We start from the raw sequence: 16695 nt of genomic DNA, 5'->3' as shown, positions 1-16695 counted from the left end.
TTTTAAATATAAATATCAAGCTTACCTTTCTTTTTCCATGAAATATCCTTGTGGGCACGCCAGCCATTTTGAAAAGGTGGGCAAAACAATTGGCAAGGCCACACCCCCACACGTGTGATATAATTTTAAAGGTACTGTTGCCCTCTCTAAGAAACATCAGGACTTAGAGGAGTGGCAAGTAGAGTATGCGAGCTACAAGCAAAAACTAAAATGTGTACTACAGTGTGCAAAAAATGAAATACTGGGTCATCAGGGGGACATGAGGGACATTTATAAAACTAAAAGTCCCACTAACCTTAAAGTGCACTTGAAAAGCTCACACAAGAAGGTTAACCTAGCTTACCTAGAAGACCTCATCAGGGGGAGCACACTCCCCCTCCTTGAAGAGCTCACCCACTCAACCCGCATCCCCAGAAAACAGCTAACCCCAGATAAGGCAGCGTGATGGATCCCGAGACAACAGGACTGGGACATCTAAATAAAGGTGTGAAACAATCGCCTTCAAAAGGTTATCAATTAAATTTAACCAAAATTAGGACCACTCAGTGCGGCAAGAGTTAATAGTTATTAGTCTCAACACCCAAGGATAACCAGAAGAGCATGACTGATATGATGGAACTGGGATTTTGTTACACTTAATTTTTGCAAAACACAAATAAAACTAAATTGAAACTAAGGATTTTCAGAAAATAAAAACTACACTAAACTAGCAAAGAATTGGTAAAAACTGATGAAAATTGCAAAACTATTACAACCCTGGTCCAGACTAAGATGGTGTTGGACATCTTCGGGGCAGAAAGGGTTTGGTGTGACCAAGGTGTGGTTTGGCTTGTTGTATGTACATTTCAAAATGTTACAGCTCTGGATGGACCAGTTACCAGATATGATGTCACTAACCTTCTCTTTTAATTGTCTAGCTCCAATGAAGTGACACATGGGAGTGTGTCAAAAAGGGGGAAGTTGAGTCCGAACATCAAACAATGGTTTTATGAACATCTTATGACGTTATTTCTGTGTTTAATAATTTAGCTATGGTAAAACTTAAGCTTATAATGTGTTAGACTTAGAAAGGGTTCACTAATTTTTGATTTCTTTTACACACACATAGATTATGATTAGAATAGGTCCTGAACATAATATTTTAAACCAAATTTGAATCATTAGAACAACAATGGATAACAATATTAGATTATCAAGGCTAGGGAGAGAGGTGTTTTGGTTTTCTGTCTCTTGCAGAGAAAGGAACAGACACCAGACGGGGACCCGGAGATGTGAGGACCCTTCACAGCAGGGACAGATGTAGGGACTGCCGAGACAGCAACTGGGGTCAAGTGTCATGACGTTTGGGCTCCTGGAGAAGATGGATCCCACAAACACAGCAATAACCATGAAGGGGTTGGCGAAAACCAGGAACACCAGACCAACGAGGTTCGAGAGGCTCTTGGCAAAAAGGGGGACACGGCGGTGACCCCAAAACACACAGATCCTTGTTTGAAATCGCAATAATCCCCAGAACTGTGCAATGACTAAAGGGTGGTCTAACCCCGGAGGACGAAGAAAGAAGCTGAGAATCACCCAACTGGAAGACACTGGTAGCTGCAGCAATAAAAATAAAGGTTAAAAGCTCCTTAGACAGAGGTTCTAGTCTAAGTACATTTGAAAGGTATAAGGGGGCATTAAAATGGGAGTGGAAAACTGGAGCACCAAAATAAAGCTGTGGGAAAATTGGGAATGATGGGAGTGCCATCTGTAACTGCTGGTATGGTTGTAAATCTAACTTTGCTTGCATCTGAACTGCGTGAACACAGAGGTCATCCCCCATATGGTCCACCCGTCAAAAGGGGACAGAGGGCCTCAGGATCAAGAAAACCTGGACCTTGCAACGCTGAAGTGCATGTTATTAGTGATCTCTTTAATGAGAGATCAAAAGAGGGTATTGTGATATTATTCTGTTATTATATGTTACCTTATAGATGTAATCAAAATAGTTGAATTAGGATATTGTTGTAGATCATATTATACCCTTTAAAATAGAGTGTGTGATCTGTATGTAGTTTAGTTCTCATTATACTTTTGAGTTAACAGAACATATTCACATATTAGTTCATTAGATAAATGTGCATCACTCTGTATCCTTGATCTGCTGGGAATGTGTTACACTGTTTTCTTGACATGCTTAATTGTTGAATCATGAAGAGAAGGTTGTAAGCAGGAGACTCTGTGTCTAAGACAGGGGAGATAGACAGACCACATTCCACACCCCCACCTTACAGAAAGCAGAGAAACAACTGCCGAGGTCATAACTTAGGCGCTGTAACAGAGAAAAAATGTGATGTTTTGGCTTTTACGACTAGCTGGGGGCCACTAGAGACTATAAAAAGCTGAGCAACCCGTCACCATTTTGAGACATGTGCCTGACCCTCTGGTAGCATCTCTCCCATCCGGACGTTCTAATGCTCTTATTGTTGAATTGTATGCAAATAAATGATTGTTGATTGAGCATTTATACACCGAGTATTGTCCCTCCTTCAGCCCAAAGATTCAAAGAACTGCGTGTTTTCAACATGACTCTACACCCAGTTGCTGTTTTCATTGCACCAAGCAGAGTGGCATCAGAATTTTCCTCTGTATGAACAAAGATTTTATGGCTTATCTTAGAACTCCACGTTGAAAAAGCTAAAATGCAATTTTAGCATCTAGAATCCAGTTTTTATTAGTCAAAGTTCGATTGTTATTAATAATTACTATCAGCAATTGAACTGCTGTAGATACCTACAACTCTTCTAACATTTCAGGCATTCTAATTGAAACTTTAGTTAACATCCAAATTCTACTGATATGTCTACTTCTAAGAATCTCAGATATACTAGAAAGGTAAAATTAATTATTAAAATCACAGATGGTGACAAATATGTTTAAATAACTTTAAAAAAATGTATATCTTTGTTTTCAGTATACATATTTTATCAAACATGGTGTTATTTTGCACATGTATAGAAATGTGAAATTAAACAAATTTTTCCACATAATTAAATTAGTCATAAGACTTCCTCTGTAGACACATATGGAGACAAACTCATAAACCTATCACCCATGAAGTGGTGGTAATTATATGCTAAACTCCAGAACTTACCTCAAAAATTTGTTTGCTTGAAGATTTCATCACGTTTGTCCTTATTTGTGAAAATGTCAATATTTATTTTACAGTAAAAAAAAAAAAATTACAGCATTGAACCAGATATCATTACTCGAATATTAGAGACAAGGACAAAAAAAAAGTTTGTAAAAATGTTTTCTGTAAAACCAGAGTCATGGTCAAACTGAAAAATAATGGGAAACTGAGTTCGATGTCTCTGTGTCGATAAAATTACTGATACTACTTTTCGGCCACTCCTGTTAGTTCTCGAAACCGACCCACATCGTGAACCACACATTATGTAGCAGATGGTGAATTGTTTCCTCAGTGGGACAGGATTTCATGAGGTAGTCCTTTCCTTAGTAAGTGGTCCCAATTCTGGAAAATTTTTATTTATTTTCGGTATTGTGTTATTGCCAATTTCGTTTTGGCAGAAATTTTCAGAAGTCAAAATGTGAAAACTGGGTGTAGGACAGGCGCTGACCCCGAATGGGTGGAGAAGAGGAATGAGATTTCCTGTCATGGAGCTGGATTGGGTGGTGGATCACGTTGAATCCAGAGCTTTAGGACAAAAGTACTTTGCCCCTTCCTAATCTTTTCAGTCCTTTAAAATTATCCCAGCACACGCATAAGGCAAATCTTGCGCTTTTTGTTAAGCAACTGTCTCCTGATACAACCACATTGTAAAGGTGCACCTTATCCATCTGTGCAAGACTACCGTGACCTTGTTTAGCCGCCTCCATGACAGATTGAAAGTTCAGATTAATGGCTTGTTTTCAGTCATTATTTCCTAAGCAGTACACTGTCTTTTCCTACTGGGAGCGCTTTGGCTCCATCATGGATGATGTGGGCTCGTGAGAAGAGGAATTCCACTCGTTCATGTTCGTGACCTGGTGATCTGCACTCCCTTCAGTTCCTGTAAGAAAGACACTGCCAAACCATTTAAAAGAAACACAAAAAATAAAGCGTGTTTCCACAAACTAAAAGCTTTAACTAATTACATTCAGTGAAGGAATAGCTTGGCAGTGCTTTTTAGTGAGAAATGTTCTTTCAAGTTCCTGCAGGATGTTTCACTGTTGTGAGTCAATAAAATCTGCAGCCAATGCTATAGACTCGGATTCATGTATTATGGTGTAAACAAACAAACAAAAAAACCAGAACAATATTAAGTGTCCCATTATGTCATGGCTGAACAGTCGTTTCATACAAACCAAAAGACCAGTTACCAAAAAAAAAAAAAAAAAAAAATCAACATCTAACCATTTTAATGCACAGTTGTACTAACCAATGCACAACATGGGAAACAAATCTTTGTCAGGCAGGTGAAACTGATCGTTAAAAATCTGCTCTAAAACACTGTAAATCCACAAAAACATGAAGTCATTTTAGGCGTTTTAGATTTCTCATACATGGATAGTTGCACCCCTCCATAGGCTAGTTATCAGTCTATGGAACACATCATGAAAAACAAATAACTGAAAGAGTCATAACATTGCCTTTTTCCCTCTCGTGACTAAAAAGGCTACGTATGTAACGAAATGAGACAGCAAGAAACAGAGTTAGGAGTGAGAGGAAGTAAAGGCCTAGAAGCATTCACCTCTGATGTGTTTTACTCTCAGGACACACAGACCTCAGGCTGTGCTGTGCTGAGCTTACTACTACTACCAGCTTCAGTAATTTCAGCTGCTGGTGCCGACCCACTGTCCGACCTTTCCGGGGCCGATGCCTGGCCAGCCATGGTCCTTCTGAAGAGACGCATGCTCATCTGCAGGAGTTCATTGTCCACCACAGGTGTGGTGGGGTCATGCTTGGATAGACCCTGAGAAAAAAAATAGTTAAGAGCTAAGAGTTAAAAGATTTAAGCACATTCATTTAAGATTAATAAACAATTTGTTGATCTCAATTTAGGTCTGTAACTGGAGAGCACATACCTTTTCGTTTTTCAACAGTTGCCGGCGGATGGCGAAGTCCCTGCGAGCACACAGGGCCTTACAGCACGGCCCCAGATTCCTCAATAAACCTGCCCTCTCCACCCGCCTGTTCAGAGCTGCCATATTCAAGGCTCCCAGGTCATGCTCAAAGAGCTTGTCAGCATCTACCAAGATGACGACAACAGAGGTTTAATTTGATGGATCAACAGGAATTTTTAAAAAAGAAGCGTTCAGCTTTATTTCTTCTGGAAGAGGTTGTGAAACTTTGTAAAAGGAGCCTGATCCACGTCAAGAAGTCAGACAAGCTCTGCTGTTAGCCAGCATGAGTGAAACTGTCTTTGAAGTGGATGTAACTCTGTTACAGTTAGTGAATAAACTCTCATACAATGTGAAAATGTAACCAAACTGTGAGGTGTGAATTTTAGGCCACTCGAACCTAACATTAGCTGCCACAGCTGTCCAGAGACGGAGAGGGTCCCATGTCTAATCTGCTGACAATAACTGCAACAATATCTGGAACACATATGCACATTTAATCACGTTGTCATGTGTTGGATCCCGGCTTCAGTTCGGGAGATGACGCTTGAGGAGAGGACGAAGGGAATGGCAGTTTATTAAGTTGCCAGTGGTGTTATCCATTTCCTCTTCGTTTTGGTTTATTTGGTGACGGGAACCCCTTCTCTTAATGATAAACAGGCATGCCACTTCATATTTTCAGTCTAGAGGTACAGACATGAATTTAAACGTCCCCTCCACAGTATCCAAAAGCCTACAACTTTTCTTCTCTGGCCTCCAACCTCCAACCACATACGCATTCTGCAGAAAATTGTTTTTTCCTTTAATGAGATTTGACTGTTGACTCAATACATCCAGTTTTTATGTCCCTAACTCACCTTTGGGATCGTCCAGCTCAGACTTGCACACTTCTTTGACTTGTTCCAGGAGTTCTGGGCCAGCAAGTCTCTTGGATATGCCTGCCCTAAGAAGCACCGCCCCTGGGGTGAAGCGGAGCAAGGCTGCCCCCGCTGCCCGCGGTTCCTGTTTCTGCTTGGGCATCAGGCTGGACCAGTCCACATCTATCACATCCAGAGGACCTGTCGGCACACGACAAAGGCAGAGGCTTCATTTGTTAAAGATCACCAGAGAAAATTCCACTGAATACTTTGCATTTTCTCAATTGTTATTAATTGTAGAGTTGATGAACTTCAGGCCTGTCAGAATTCAAGACAATCAAATAAAAATAAAGAAATAAAGAGGGGAGAGAAACTGACGACACACTTTCATGTGTGTATATATTATCCACAGAATGTCTTTATTGTACCTGTGATTTTCTCTTCTTCTTGTTGATCTTCTTTTTTCTGGCTGTCAGCCAGAATTTCATCCAGCTCATCATCGCTGATCGGTTCGTACTCCTCGCCAACAGATGCCATAGACTGGACATCGTCTTCCTTCCCATCATCGTCTCCTAAAACCACCACACACAGTTTTCTTAAAATCCTTGTAGGAAAAACAAGAAATGGAAAAGACAAACATTTATGCACGTTTTTATCTTCTTACCATCGATGCTGTCTGCCTTCTCCACCTCCCGTTGATCTCCAGTTAGATGGGGACTGTTGCTTGGTTTCTCAGGCTCTGGAGGACTGAAAGCTTCTCTGGGCAGCAGAGGCTCGTAATCCATCCTGTCTTGTCTCATCATGTCTCCTCGCAAGTCTCCTCTGATGTCCCCTCGTACTGGAGCCCTGGGGTCCCCGTGGGGCGTGATATCCATCATCATCAACCTTTCCCTCTCTCGGTCAACACCTCGGTCACCTCGACTGTCTCTCTCCCGTTCTCTCTCCCTTTCCCGTTCATGCTGCTGGATGAGTCCTTCGGGGAGTAAGCGTTCCCTGTCCCGGATGTCCCGCTCCCTAAGGAGAGGTTCGCGACCAGGACGCATCAGCAGGGGCTCCCGCCCCCGGCTTGGCCATTCAGGCTCCCATTCTCTTGATGATGGTGGTTGTTGTAGTTGCTGTTGAAGAAGCAGAGGCTGCTGCTGTTGCTGCTGAGGTCGGAGGTCCTTGCGTTCTCTCTCCCTCTCTCTTTCCCTCTCCCGTTCAAACGGCTCCCTTTCCCTTTCTCGACTGTCGTAGGAGCCGGCACGGGACCTGGACCTGGCCTGCCTCTCAGAATCAGGAGAGCTGCGTCGGGAGCTGTGGCTGCGAGAATCCTGCCGGTCTAAATTAAAAAATAAATTAATAAATAAATAAACATAGGTCAAATTCAGAGTGATCCTGGTAGTACAGGATGTGTGCAATTCTGTGTCACGTTCAGGATTCAGGTGAGGCTTTTACCTGATGAGGTGCTACGGCTGGGCTCTCCTCTCCTCAGCTGATCAATCCGGGACTTCCTCTCAGAGCACGGAGGGTCATTCGCCGCCGGCCTCTCGCGGTCTCGCTCCCTCTCCCGTTCTCTCTCTCGCTCCCGCTCTCTTTCCCGGTCCCGAGAGTTGGTGCCTTGAAGTATGCCCCGGCGCGATCGTGGGCCCTGGGGATCTTCTCTGTGGGCTGACTCGTTAGAGGGTGAACGCAGGCGTCGAGACGATGTCCGACTCTGGTTGCTCCCCATGCTGCTGCTGCGCGTCTGCTCTGGTGGGGGTTTGCGGAGCAGCGGTTGGGACATCAGAGGCTGCGGAGGCAAAGTCTGCAGCAGCATTGGAGGATCCTGGGAGAGCAGAGGTGCAATGGGTGGTGGATTACCCCGGCCCATCCTGGGGCCTCCACCTCTCCTGAGAGGTTCAGCAGGAGCCCTATCAGCAGAAACCAAAGGAGCAAGTGTTTCCAGCGAGCCTCCCCGGTCTGTCACCTCCTCATCTGACCAGTCACTGAAATTGTCCATTTTGGAGAGAGGAGAGCGCTCTGTATTCCCTCCAGCGCCTCGCTGATCAGGTCTCATTGAGGGCGGCGGTGTCCGAGGACCCCTCTTCCTCTTACTGTGTGGCAGGTAGGTTGAAGTTTCCTCCTCGGATGCTTCAGACTCTGCCCCTCGCGATCGCTTCCTCTTTCGCTCTAGAGCTTTCTTCTTTGCCCCTTTCCTGGGAGAATGTAAGGGTGGAGGCACGTCTGCAGAAGCCCCAGATGGGGGCTCGGGGTTGAATCGGTCCCCTGCAGCAGCCAGGGCGCTGCCAGCGACAGTCTCTTCGTCTTTGCGACCCTTCTTCAAGCCCTTCCTCTGTGACTTTGTCTTCTTTTTCCCCTCCTCATGCAACTGGGAACCACTGGTCTCTCTGTCTTCAGTGGCAGCGGCAAGGGGTAGATGCGGAGGTGGTGTAGGATCTCTGCCTCTGGTACGCAAGTCAGAAGGCGCGTCTGAGAGGTGCTCTCCACGCCTGTCGGCCCCTCTGCTTCGTTCCCCACGAGGCTCCAGGTCCTCATGGCGACCGCGTGCTTCCCTTTTGTCCCCGACTACCCTGCGGTCCTCATCCTTCCAGTGAGTGGGCTTGTCATCGGATGCGGCAGTTCTCGGCGGCGATCGTAACAGCGGCTCCTGGGGCCGTACCACCTGGCTCAGCAGACGATGCTTGTCCCCATCTGTGTGTCACATAAACACGTTCAGCACTTTTAAAGCATTGGAGTCAAGTACAGAAGTTTTTCCTTGGAGGTATCGGCTGAAAATGCAGTGAAAGGAAAATCTAACCTAAAGGAGCCCTTTGACATGAAAGCTCTTTCATTTTCTTTTCACTTGACAGCCAATGACTCCAAAGCACCAGCACATTTTACAAAGAGAAATGAAACTTAAAAGTGTTTACACAGAGCACACACGTTTACAGAAGGATGTGTATAAAAGTGCAACCCCCCATTAAAATATAAGTGTGCCCTTTCAAAAAGAATTTCCCTACTGTCAGATGGAGGCAGACACACTGGGCTGGGGAGGAGGGGCTGAGGGTGGAGCTTGGCCTGCCCTCGGCCAATCGGGCGCTCACTTTTATCTTCGGCACTATTGTAGTCGTCGCTGTCTGCTGGACTGAGGTCCAGTGTCGTTCGCTTAGGAGAGGATCGGGGACTCTGGCTGCTATCCATCCTGGGCCTCTTACGACTAGAAGGAGAGGACATTATAATAAGCGCAGATCAGTATTTGGAGATTAGCACGATAACGGCTACATAAAACTAAATCCGAACATTCAGGAAACTTTACTTTGTAAATAATTGCTGGATTATGTGCGGATGACTATTTAATGTAGAAAGTCGCACAAATACACGGATTAAAAACTGACACATGCCTCAACTTGCGATCGTCCCGGCTGTCTCGAACCGGCCGTTCATCCCTGGCGTCGTCTCTCCTCTCCCGCCTCTCCTCCCTTCCCCTCTCTCGGGCCTCCCATTCCCGCAGTCTCTCCCGCTCGCGCTGTTCTCTCTCCCGTTCTCTCTCTTTCCTCTCCCTCTCTCTCTCCCGCTCCTCGCGCTCCCTTTCCCTCTCTCGCTCTCGCTCCCTCTCCCTTTCTCGCTCTCGTTCTCTCTCCCTGGCTCGCTCCCGCTCCCTCTCCGCCTCCCTCTCCTTCTCCCGCTCCTTTTCCCTCTCTCTCTCCCGCTCTCTCTCCTTCTCTTTCTCTCTCTCCCGCTCCCTCTCTCGCTCCCTCTCCCGTTCGCGAGTCCTGTCGTCTCTCCTGTCTTCAGCTCTCTCAGTCCTGCGCTCGTCCCTCCTCTCGTCCCTCTCAGACTCCTCCAGCCTCCCCTGGTGTCTGCTTGGAGAAGCTGCCCTTTGGTCTGTTAAACAGAGAAACCAGCCATGAATAACTACACACTCACTTTAACGAAGGAAATCATGTGCGGGCTTCTAATCTTCACCTCTTTCGCGGTTGTCTCTGCGATCCCGCTCTCCATGTCCTCCTCTCCTGTCATACGAGGGGTCTCTGGTCTGCTCCCCTCTTCTCTCACACTCGTAGCGATCTCGGTCTGGCACCCTGTCAGAGCTTCTTTCATTGGCACTGCGATCTGTGCTCCTCTCCACACTCCGTTCACGAACGGCACTGCTCCGCGATTCCCAGTTGTCATGGCTGCTTTCCAGTTGGGAACCCCGAGAGTTTCTGTTGGAGCCTAACAGAAGGAAAAATGAGAAAATGGGTTGACATATATTTCAAGACAGTCACCCAAAAAGACTAAGAGGGAAAACAATTACCATCAAATTTGGGATACAGTGAAGATTTTAGCTAGCATTTCTGCTTTTCCTTTGCGTAAAAAAGATTTCTGCAGATCCTTCCAATCTTTTATTGATCATGGGACGCAGAAATCTCCAGTCATCTTTTCACTCTCAATTATTTTGTTAATTTCCCTCATTAGATATGAGATGTTCCAGCAGCTTATTATCAAAATGTCTCGTCTTTTGTTGCCGCACACACACTCTCAAAACTCACAGCAGTATTTCAAATTCATTCTTTAAAAAGACTGAAATAATCACTTTGCTTTTATTTACTTGCCTTTCTCAGGTATGTCATTAGCGCGTCCTCTACCTCGTCCATTCCTATCAGCTCTGTCCATCCTGCTCTCAGTCCTTGCTTCTCCTCTGCCTCCATCGTCACGTCCATGCCCTCTCCCGTAGCTCCTGTCATCCTGAGTCAGGTCCTCCTTCCTGTGTGCATCAATCCTCTCCCTCTCTCTGTCTCTTTCCTTTTCTCGCTCCCTCTCCTTTTCCCGGTCCTTCTCTCGCTCCCGTTCGCGGTCTCGACTGGAGCAGGTCTCCACCCTGCTCTCTCTCAAGTCCTTCACATCCCTGCTATCACGAGAATCTCGAGTTGGTTCCCTTCCTCGGTCACGAGCGTCCCGTCGGTCACGAGCATCTCGGGCGTCCCGGTCGTCACGGGCATCCCGGGAGATCTGTTCAGAGTCATAGTCCCGGTCGTCACGGATGCTGTCCTTCTCTCGTTTGCTGTGACTATCTGTGTGGAGAAAAGACAAATAGCTTAATAGCAGATAAATGTACATTTTTTTAATTGACAGCCTATATTTTAAAGCAAGGCTCCAGCCAACAGACTGATAAAGAGAAATCCAGTAATGGAAGATGACGATACCATCTCTGCGCTCATGTCTGCGGTCCTGGATGGGAGGACTCCTCTCTCTGTCGCCACGACTCCTCTCGCGGCCCCTGGAGTGGCGCCGGCTGGGGCTCAACCTGTCAGATCGCCGATGGGGTGACGAGGTGTCATGAGAAGCAGGAGGCGAACGAGAGCGCCGGGAGCTCTGAGGTGAGGAGGCGGAGGCCTGAGCGGTGGCGCTTCTGTGGTAGATGGGGGAAGAAGAACGACGGCGTCGAGGAGAGGGAGAGTGCCGCTGGGCAGAGGAACCGGAGTGGGACGAAGGCGAGCGGTGACGGGGAGGAGTGGGGCTGCGTTGGTGGCGTGGAGGAGAAGGAGACCTGCAGTGACAAAAGGTTATTTCCTCTTGGCTGTCATGATCAAATATTTACCCAACTGTGAAGAAAGAAGTACAGGTGAGTGATCCTGCAATGTTTACAGCCCTGGAAAAAAAGGTTTCTGTGTGCTCACCTGTGAGGAGGGGATGCCAAGATAGAAGCCTTATGGGAGGAAGCTTTAGGAGAGGTAGATTTCTTCCTGGCTGAGGGCGACGCACCCCTGGAGGGAGATGACACGCTACCAGAACGCTCCTCTGATGTCACAGACCTCTTGGCCTTGTGGGAACTGTCAGATCTGTCCCTTCAAACAAAAAGGTGACATTATAAAGAGCGAGCACTGGAAGTTGAAAAGGATAACTCAGGATAACTGTGAATATGACTCAACGAATTAAAAACATACACACGCTGCAGGATGCACTAAATCCCCACTTTACCTGCGTTTTTCCTTCTTCTCTTTGTGTTTTTCTGCATCTCGTCCACGATCTTTACCCTCCTTCTGCTTCTCGTCAGACTTCTCCTTATTTTTGTGCTTGCCTTTGTGTTTTTTCCCGACCACGGGCAGGTCCAGAGGGACCGGTGGAGGGGGACTGGGGGTACGGGGCCCTTTCTTCTTGCTGTGGCTTCCTTTCGAAGACCTGGTCAAAGAATGACAGAAAATATTTATCAGAACCTCATCAAATCTGTAGGTCTCATATTTTGTTTTTCTTCCCTACCTGGTAGTTTCTAAAACAGGTGAGGATATTGATGCCTTCTTTTCTTTCTTCCCCGAGCCCAGCCCTTTGTTTCCCCGTTTATGTTTTGGCGAGCCACTGGACTTTCTGGATGAGGGTGAATCTTTGGAGCTTAACTGCTCAGGGGAAGCCTGAAGGACGAATGTGACAGATCGAGCTAAAATTCAGATGACAACCACCCTTGCAGACAGCTACTTCAACGGAGGAAGTGAGCTGTGCTAATACTTTTGAAATCCAGAGGTCACGTATTGAAATAATCAAAGCATCTCATCGCTTACCTTTGGCAAGGCTGTGGTTCTGGCTTTCGTCGGAGTTTCGTCTTTCTTGATGACAATTTCTTCTCTCTTCTCCAAGTTTTCCTGCTCTAATTTCATTAGTTCACGCTGAATCTTTTGACGCTTCATCTCTAGGGATAGCTCATAGTCGTAATCACCGATATCAGAGTCTGAAAATTAATGGGAAAAAACCCAAACCAAAACAGTAAAATTGGAATGGAGAAGAGCGTTTCAATCCACAACATCAAAATGGTATTTACAAATAAATGTGTCAATTTCCCTTTAAACGTCATCAAAACAAAACACCGAACCTTCACGATTGGTTTCCCACTCTGTGGGTTCTTCTTCACTGCCTGGGGTACGCTCCTTTGTTATCTTTATATCCTCCTTCTCTCTGTGTCGGCCTCTGGAGGACTCTCTCTGCTACAGTAGCACACACAAACAAACCGTTTTGCACAATGTACTAAACTTTCCAAAGCGATTTCAAATCTAAACTAGATTCTTCATTCAGAAATGCGTTATTATCAAAGACCAAAAGAGCAGAGGACTCACTCTTACTGTGGGGGACGAGGGCTCATCTAGGTCTCGTTTCAGGTTTTCTGCTTCAACATCCTGTCTTTTATTTTTCATCCTCTCCCGCAGATCACCTGTGGGCCTCTCGGTTGACCTGTTTCATTAACGCAGAGATTAGAAAAACACATGCACAAAGGTCGATTTGATTTTAAAAGCAACACTCAATACAAATTCAATAACCGCAGCCATCTTACCGGCTAAAGCTAAATCCTTTGCCTCGTGGCTGAGTTCCATGTGTGTAGCGACAAGTGTTGCCGTAACTGCAATTCCCAGTCTTCAGCCAATTTCTACAGTGACTCTAAAAAAAAAGAAAAACAACAACAAAAAAACAAAATACAGATGAGCCAGGCCAAAGAAGAAACAGCGCACTGTGCCATATTCATTCAAAGACACAGAGACTTGGAAATTTCCCCCTGGAGGGGGAAAACCCTCTCTGACCTCTGGGTTATACATACATCAGCAGCATTACTCCCAGTGCTGGGTCCAAGCCTTTCAAACACACTTGGCCTGCGGGACGGAGCAGCGGGGTTGGTGCTGCTGCTGGTTGTGGTGCTGCTGCTGCTGCTGCTGTCAGATATGGTTTTTGAATTTTCCACTGTTACCTTCCGCCTGATCTTGGACATTCTGCAGGACTGCAAATATGACAAACAACGCTCAGTGAACTCTCTTTAATCATCTGCATGTTTACAGCTTGGCACTTTAGAAAAAAAATGACTTAAAAAGAAAACAAAACAAAAAAACAAAGCAAGTCTGGCAGGAAACTTTCTTTGCAGTGCGATTCCCTCAAACTCCCTGAATTTATTCATTCCCTACAACCGATCTTAAACTGCAACCGAAAACCCATTTCTCACTGTTACTGTTGCAACCGTTTGATAATCACATGGCCTTCCCGGATGCTCTAGTACTCCTGTGCATAATGGAGCATCCAAAACATAAACACATGCAAATATCTGCCGTCAGTGCAGCTGCTCTGCGCTAACTTATAGCGAGCAACAACGCATGCTACCTTTAAGTAAGCTGAAGTTCCCCGTTAACTACAAGAACTGAGTTCTGTTTACCATCTTTAACTAACCAGGATGCTTCTGAAATTCAAAAAGCGTCGTAGATTAACAGTAATTATTCTGCATATCTCATACTAGAATAAAACAAGCGAATGCAGGCTAATGCTAAAGTTAACTGTGTCATGTTTTATCTCAGCGCGGGGCCTATCTTAGCCTGCTCCAGTAGCCTGCATGCTAATCTGCAAATGAAAACACGGTCTCACCCAAGATATTTTTTCGGTGTCACACCTACTTTAATCAGGCTGGCGGATTTAGCACTTGTAAAAAAAATTTACAAGGCTTATTCTTTAAAAGCAAAGGCAGAAACTGCCCTGGGTGCCTTCATATTGGCGGAGAGTGCGCGTCATTGGTCCTTCTTCTTTTGTGGTTTGTGAATGAGGAACTCAACCTCCGCGGCGATGCATTTACCGCCACCGCCTGTTCATGTGTACAGCTTTTATATAGACAACTGGAGACCAATAAGCCTCCTAAATAATGATTATAAAACATTAGCTCTATTGCTAGCTAGAAGAATTAAATATATTTTGGACGATATTGTAGACGAGACACAGTCTGGTTTTATGACAAACAGGCACATCTCCAATAATATTAGACTCTTCTTGGATATTCTGGACTACTCAGCATTAATATCTGATGACTCATTTATCCTTCTCCTGGACTTCTATAAAGCCTTTGACTCAATTGAGCATGAATTTATATTTCTTACACTTCAGAAATTTGGTTTTGGTGATATCTTCTGCAGAGCTATCAAAACTCTGTATTCCAATGCTAATAGTTCTATTAGAATGAAAAATGGCACCACTTTTCGTTTTAGTCTTAATCAAAGTGTACGCCAAGGTTGCCCGATTAGCCCTTATCTTTTTTTACTTTGCACCCAAATTCTTGCCTCTCATATTTCGAATAGCCCTGTGAAGGGTATAAACATAGCAGACAGAGAGATTGTCATCAGTCAATTGGCAGATGATACCACAATTTTTCTTAAAAATGCCAGCCAAGTGCCAATTGCTTTACGTGTAATAGAGGATTTCTCAAAAGGGTCTGGATTGGTCCTAAACTTAAATAAATGTCAGTTATTACCTGTCAAAGAGTGTAATGTTCAGAGTATTTGTAATATAACAGTTAAAAATGAAGCAACATATTTAGGTCTGATTATCTGCAAAGATCCAAAAGACAGAATTTTACTAAATTTTCCCCCAATTATTAAAAAATCTCAAACCAAATTAAATCAATGGTTGCAGAGAGATTTAAGTTTAAGAGGAAGGGTATTGCTCTCAAAAGCAGAAGGTCTGTCTCGACTGACTTATGCAGCAATTTCTCTGCATGTGGACGGCAAAACTTGTAAGGATATTGACTGAATGCTCTTCAACTTCCTTTGGAAAAACCGGACACATTACATCAGAAAAAGTGTATTGATGAATGACTATGAACACGGTGGTCTCAATGTTTTGGATTTTACTACTCTAAACAATACATTTAAGATTAATTGGGCTAAACATTTTCTTAAAAATCCGGTATCCATTTGGAATTTTATTCCTCACTACATTTTCTCTAAGTTTGGTGGTCTAAGTTTTATCTTAGGTTGTGATTATAATATAGATAAGCTTCCAGAAAAGCTCTCGATGTTTCACAAACAAGTTCTATTAGCTTGGTCCCTTATATATAAACACAACTTTACACCCCACACGTATTCAATTTGGAATAATAGGAACATAGTGTATAAAAATAAATCATTATTTTTTTCTAGGTGGGTTGAGAAACAGATTGTTTTAGTGAATCAGCTGTTTAATCCTAATGGGCAGCTTATGTCCTATTCAGAATTCTTAAACACCTATAAATTTCCAGCCACACCCAAAGAATATGCCATATTATTTGATGCAATACCTACGGGTATTATAATGCTTTTTAAAGGTATTCAACCTTGCATATCATCTGTTTCTCTCCCCAACCCTTTAGATTCACACATAGGAAGAATCTGTCTAACAAACCACAGTAAAAGTAATAAGAATATTCGTGCTTTATTCCAGACAGAATCTCTAACTATCCCACATGTGGTCTCTTATTGGAATTTCTTTGTCAGTGACATTAACTGGAAAAGAGTATGGACAATTCCTAACAAGTATCTGGTAACGAATAAAGTGAAGGAAGTCTCATTTAAAATACTGCATAAATTTTATCCTGCTAATCATTACATGACGAAGTTCAAAAGGGACATAAATGTGAACTGTGGATTTTGTGGAAGCCATCCTGAGACTGTGCAACACCTCTTCTGGATCTGTTCATACGCTAGAACATTTTGGAAAGACTTCAGTAGATTCATTGCTGGACATCTCTATAATGACTTTACTGTGAAATGGGAAAATGTTGTATTTTGTTTCTTTCGAAGGCAAAAAAAAGAAGATGTTTACTTTATAATAAACTTGTTAGTTATCTTAGCTAAATTTTATTTTCACAAATGCAAATACAGTAACAAAAAACCTAATTTTAAACATTACTATAATGATGTTTTATGTTACATAAAATTGATTAGTGGATCACTTAACAAAAAGGCTATGAAAACTATTACTATTTGTAGTAATTACAAATTATTTGAATGTTTGTAATTCTTTG

The 16695-nt window shown here is 44.1% G+C and overlaps 1 protein-coding gene across 3 annotated transcripts; it reads right to left on the bottom strand.

Moving 5' to 3' along the window:
- Positions 1-4384: 4384 nt before the first annotated feature.
- zc3h13 (zinc finger CCCH-type containing 13) lies at positions 4385-14487 on the bottom strand. Of its 3 annotated transcripts, none has more exons than XM_026158928.1 (20): positions 14292-14487; positions 13483-13659; positions 13222-13325; positions 13007-13121; positions 12766-12877; positions 12458-12624; positions 12162-12310; positions 11883-12083; positions 11582-11749; positions 11108-11451; positions 10517-10975; positions 9888-10136; positions 9323-9806; positions 8942-9138; positions 7398-8633; positions 6625-7281; positions 6389-6532; positions 5961-6161; positions 5068-5231; positions 4385-4955 (listed from the first exon to the last, which is right to left on the bottom strand). In XM_026158928.1, the coding sequence occupies exons 2-20, from the start codon at positions 13648-13650 to the stop codon at positions 4752-4754; spliced, it is 5523 nt and encodes a 1840-aa protein (XP_026014713.1). In that variant the 5' UTR covers positions 13651-13659; positions 14292-14487; the 3' UTR covers positions 4385-4751. The 3 variants fall into 3 exon arrangements, with proteins under 3 accessions (XP_026014713.1, XP_026014712.1, XP_026014714.1); XM_026158927.1 differs by having other exon boundaries at positions 14321-14487; XM_026158929.1 differs by having other exon boundaries at positions 11582-11743; positions 14321-14487.
- Between the last annotated feature and the right edge of the window lie 2208 nt (positions 14488-16695).

The sequence above is a fragment of the Astatotilapia calliptera genome, chromosome 23 (assembly GCF_900246225.1).
Source record: "Astatotilapia calliptera chromosome 23, fAstCal1.2, whole genome shotgun sequence".
NCBI lineage: Eukaryota > Metazoa > Chordata > Actinopteri > Cichliformes > Cichlidae > Astatotilapia > Astatotilapia calliptera.
Note: the sequence above shows the minus strand (reverse complement) of the source record. Positions and strands in the feature narration are given on the sequence as shown.

What these genes read in the sequence shown, in the direction of transcription:
- zc3h13 (XM_026158928.1), bottom strand. Translation starts at nt 13,650, where the DNA reads ATGTCCAAGATCAGGCGGAAGGTAACAGTGGAAAATTCAAAAACCATA. An exon ending in AAAGGATTTAGCTTTAGCCG is followed by an intron (nt 13,122 to 13,221) that starts GTAAGATGGCTG and finishes TTAATGAAACAG; the next exon opens with GTCAACCGAGAGGCCCACAG. An exon ending in AACTGTTGAAAAACGAAAAG is followed by an intron (nt 4,956 to 5,067) that starts GTATGTGCTCTC and finishes TTTTTTTCTCAG; the next exon opens with GGTCTATCCAAGCATGACCC.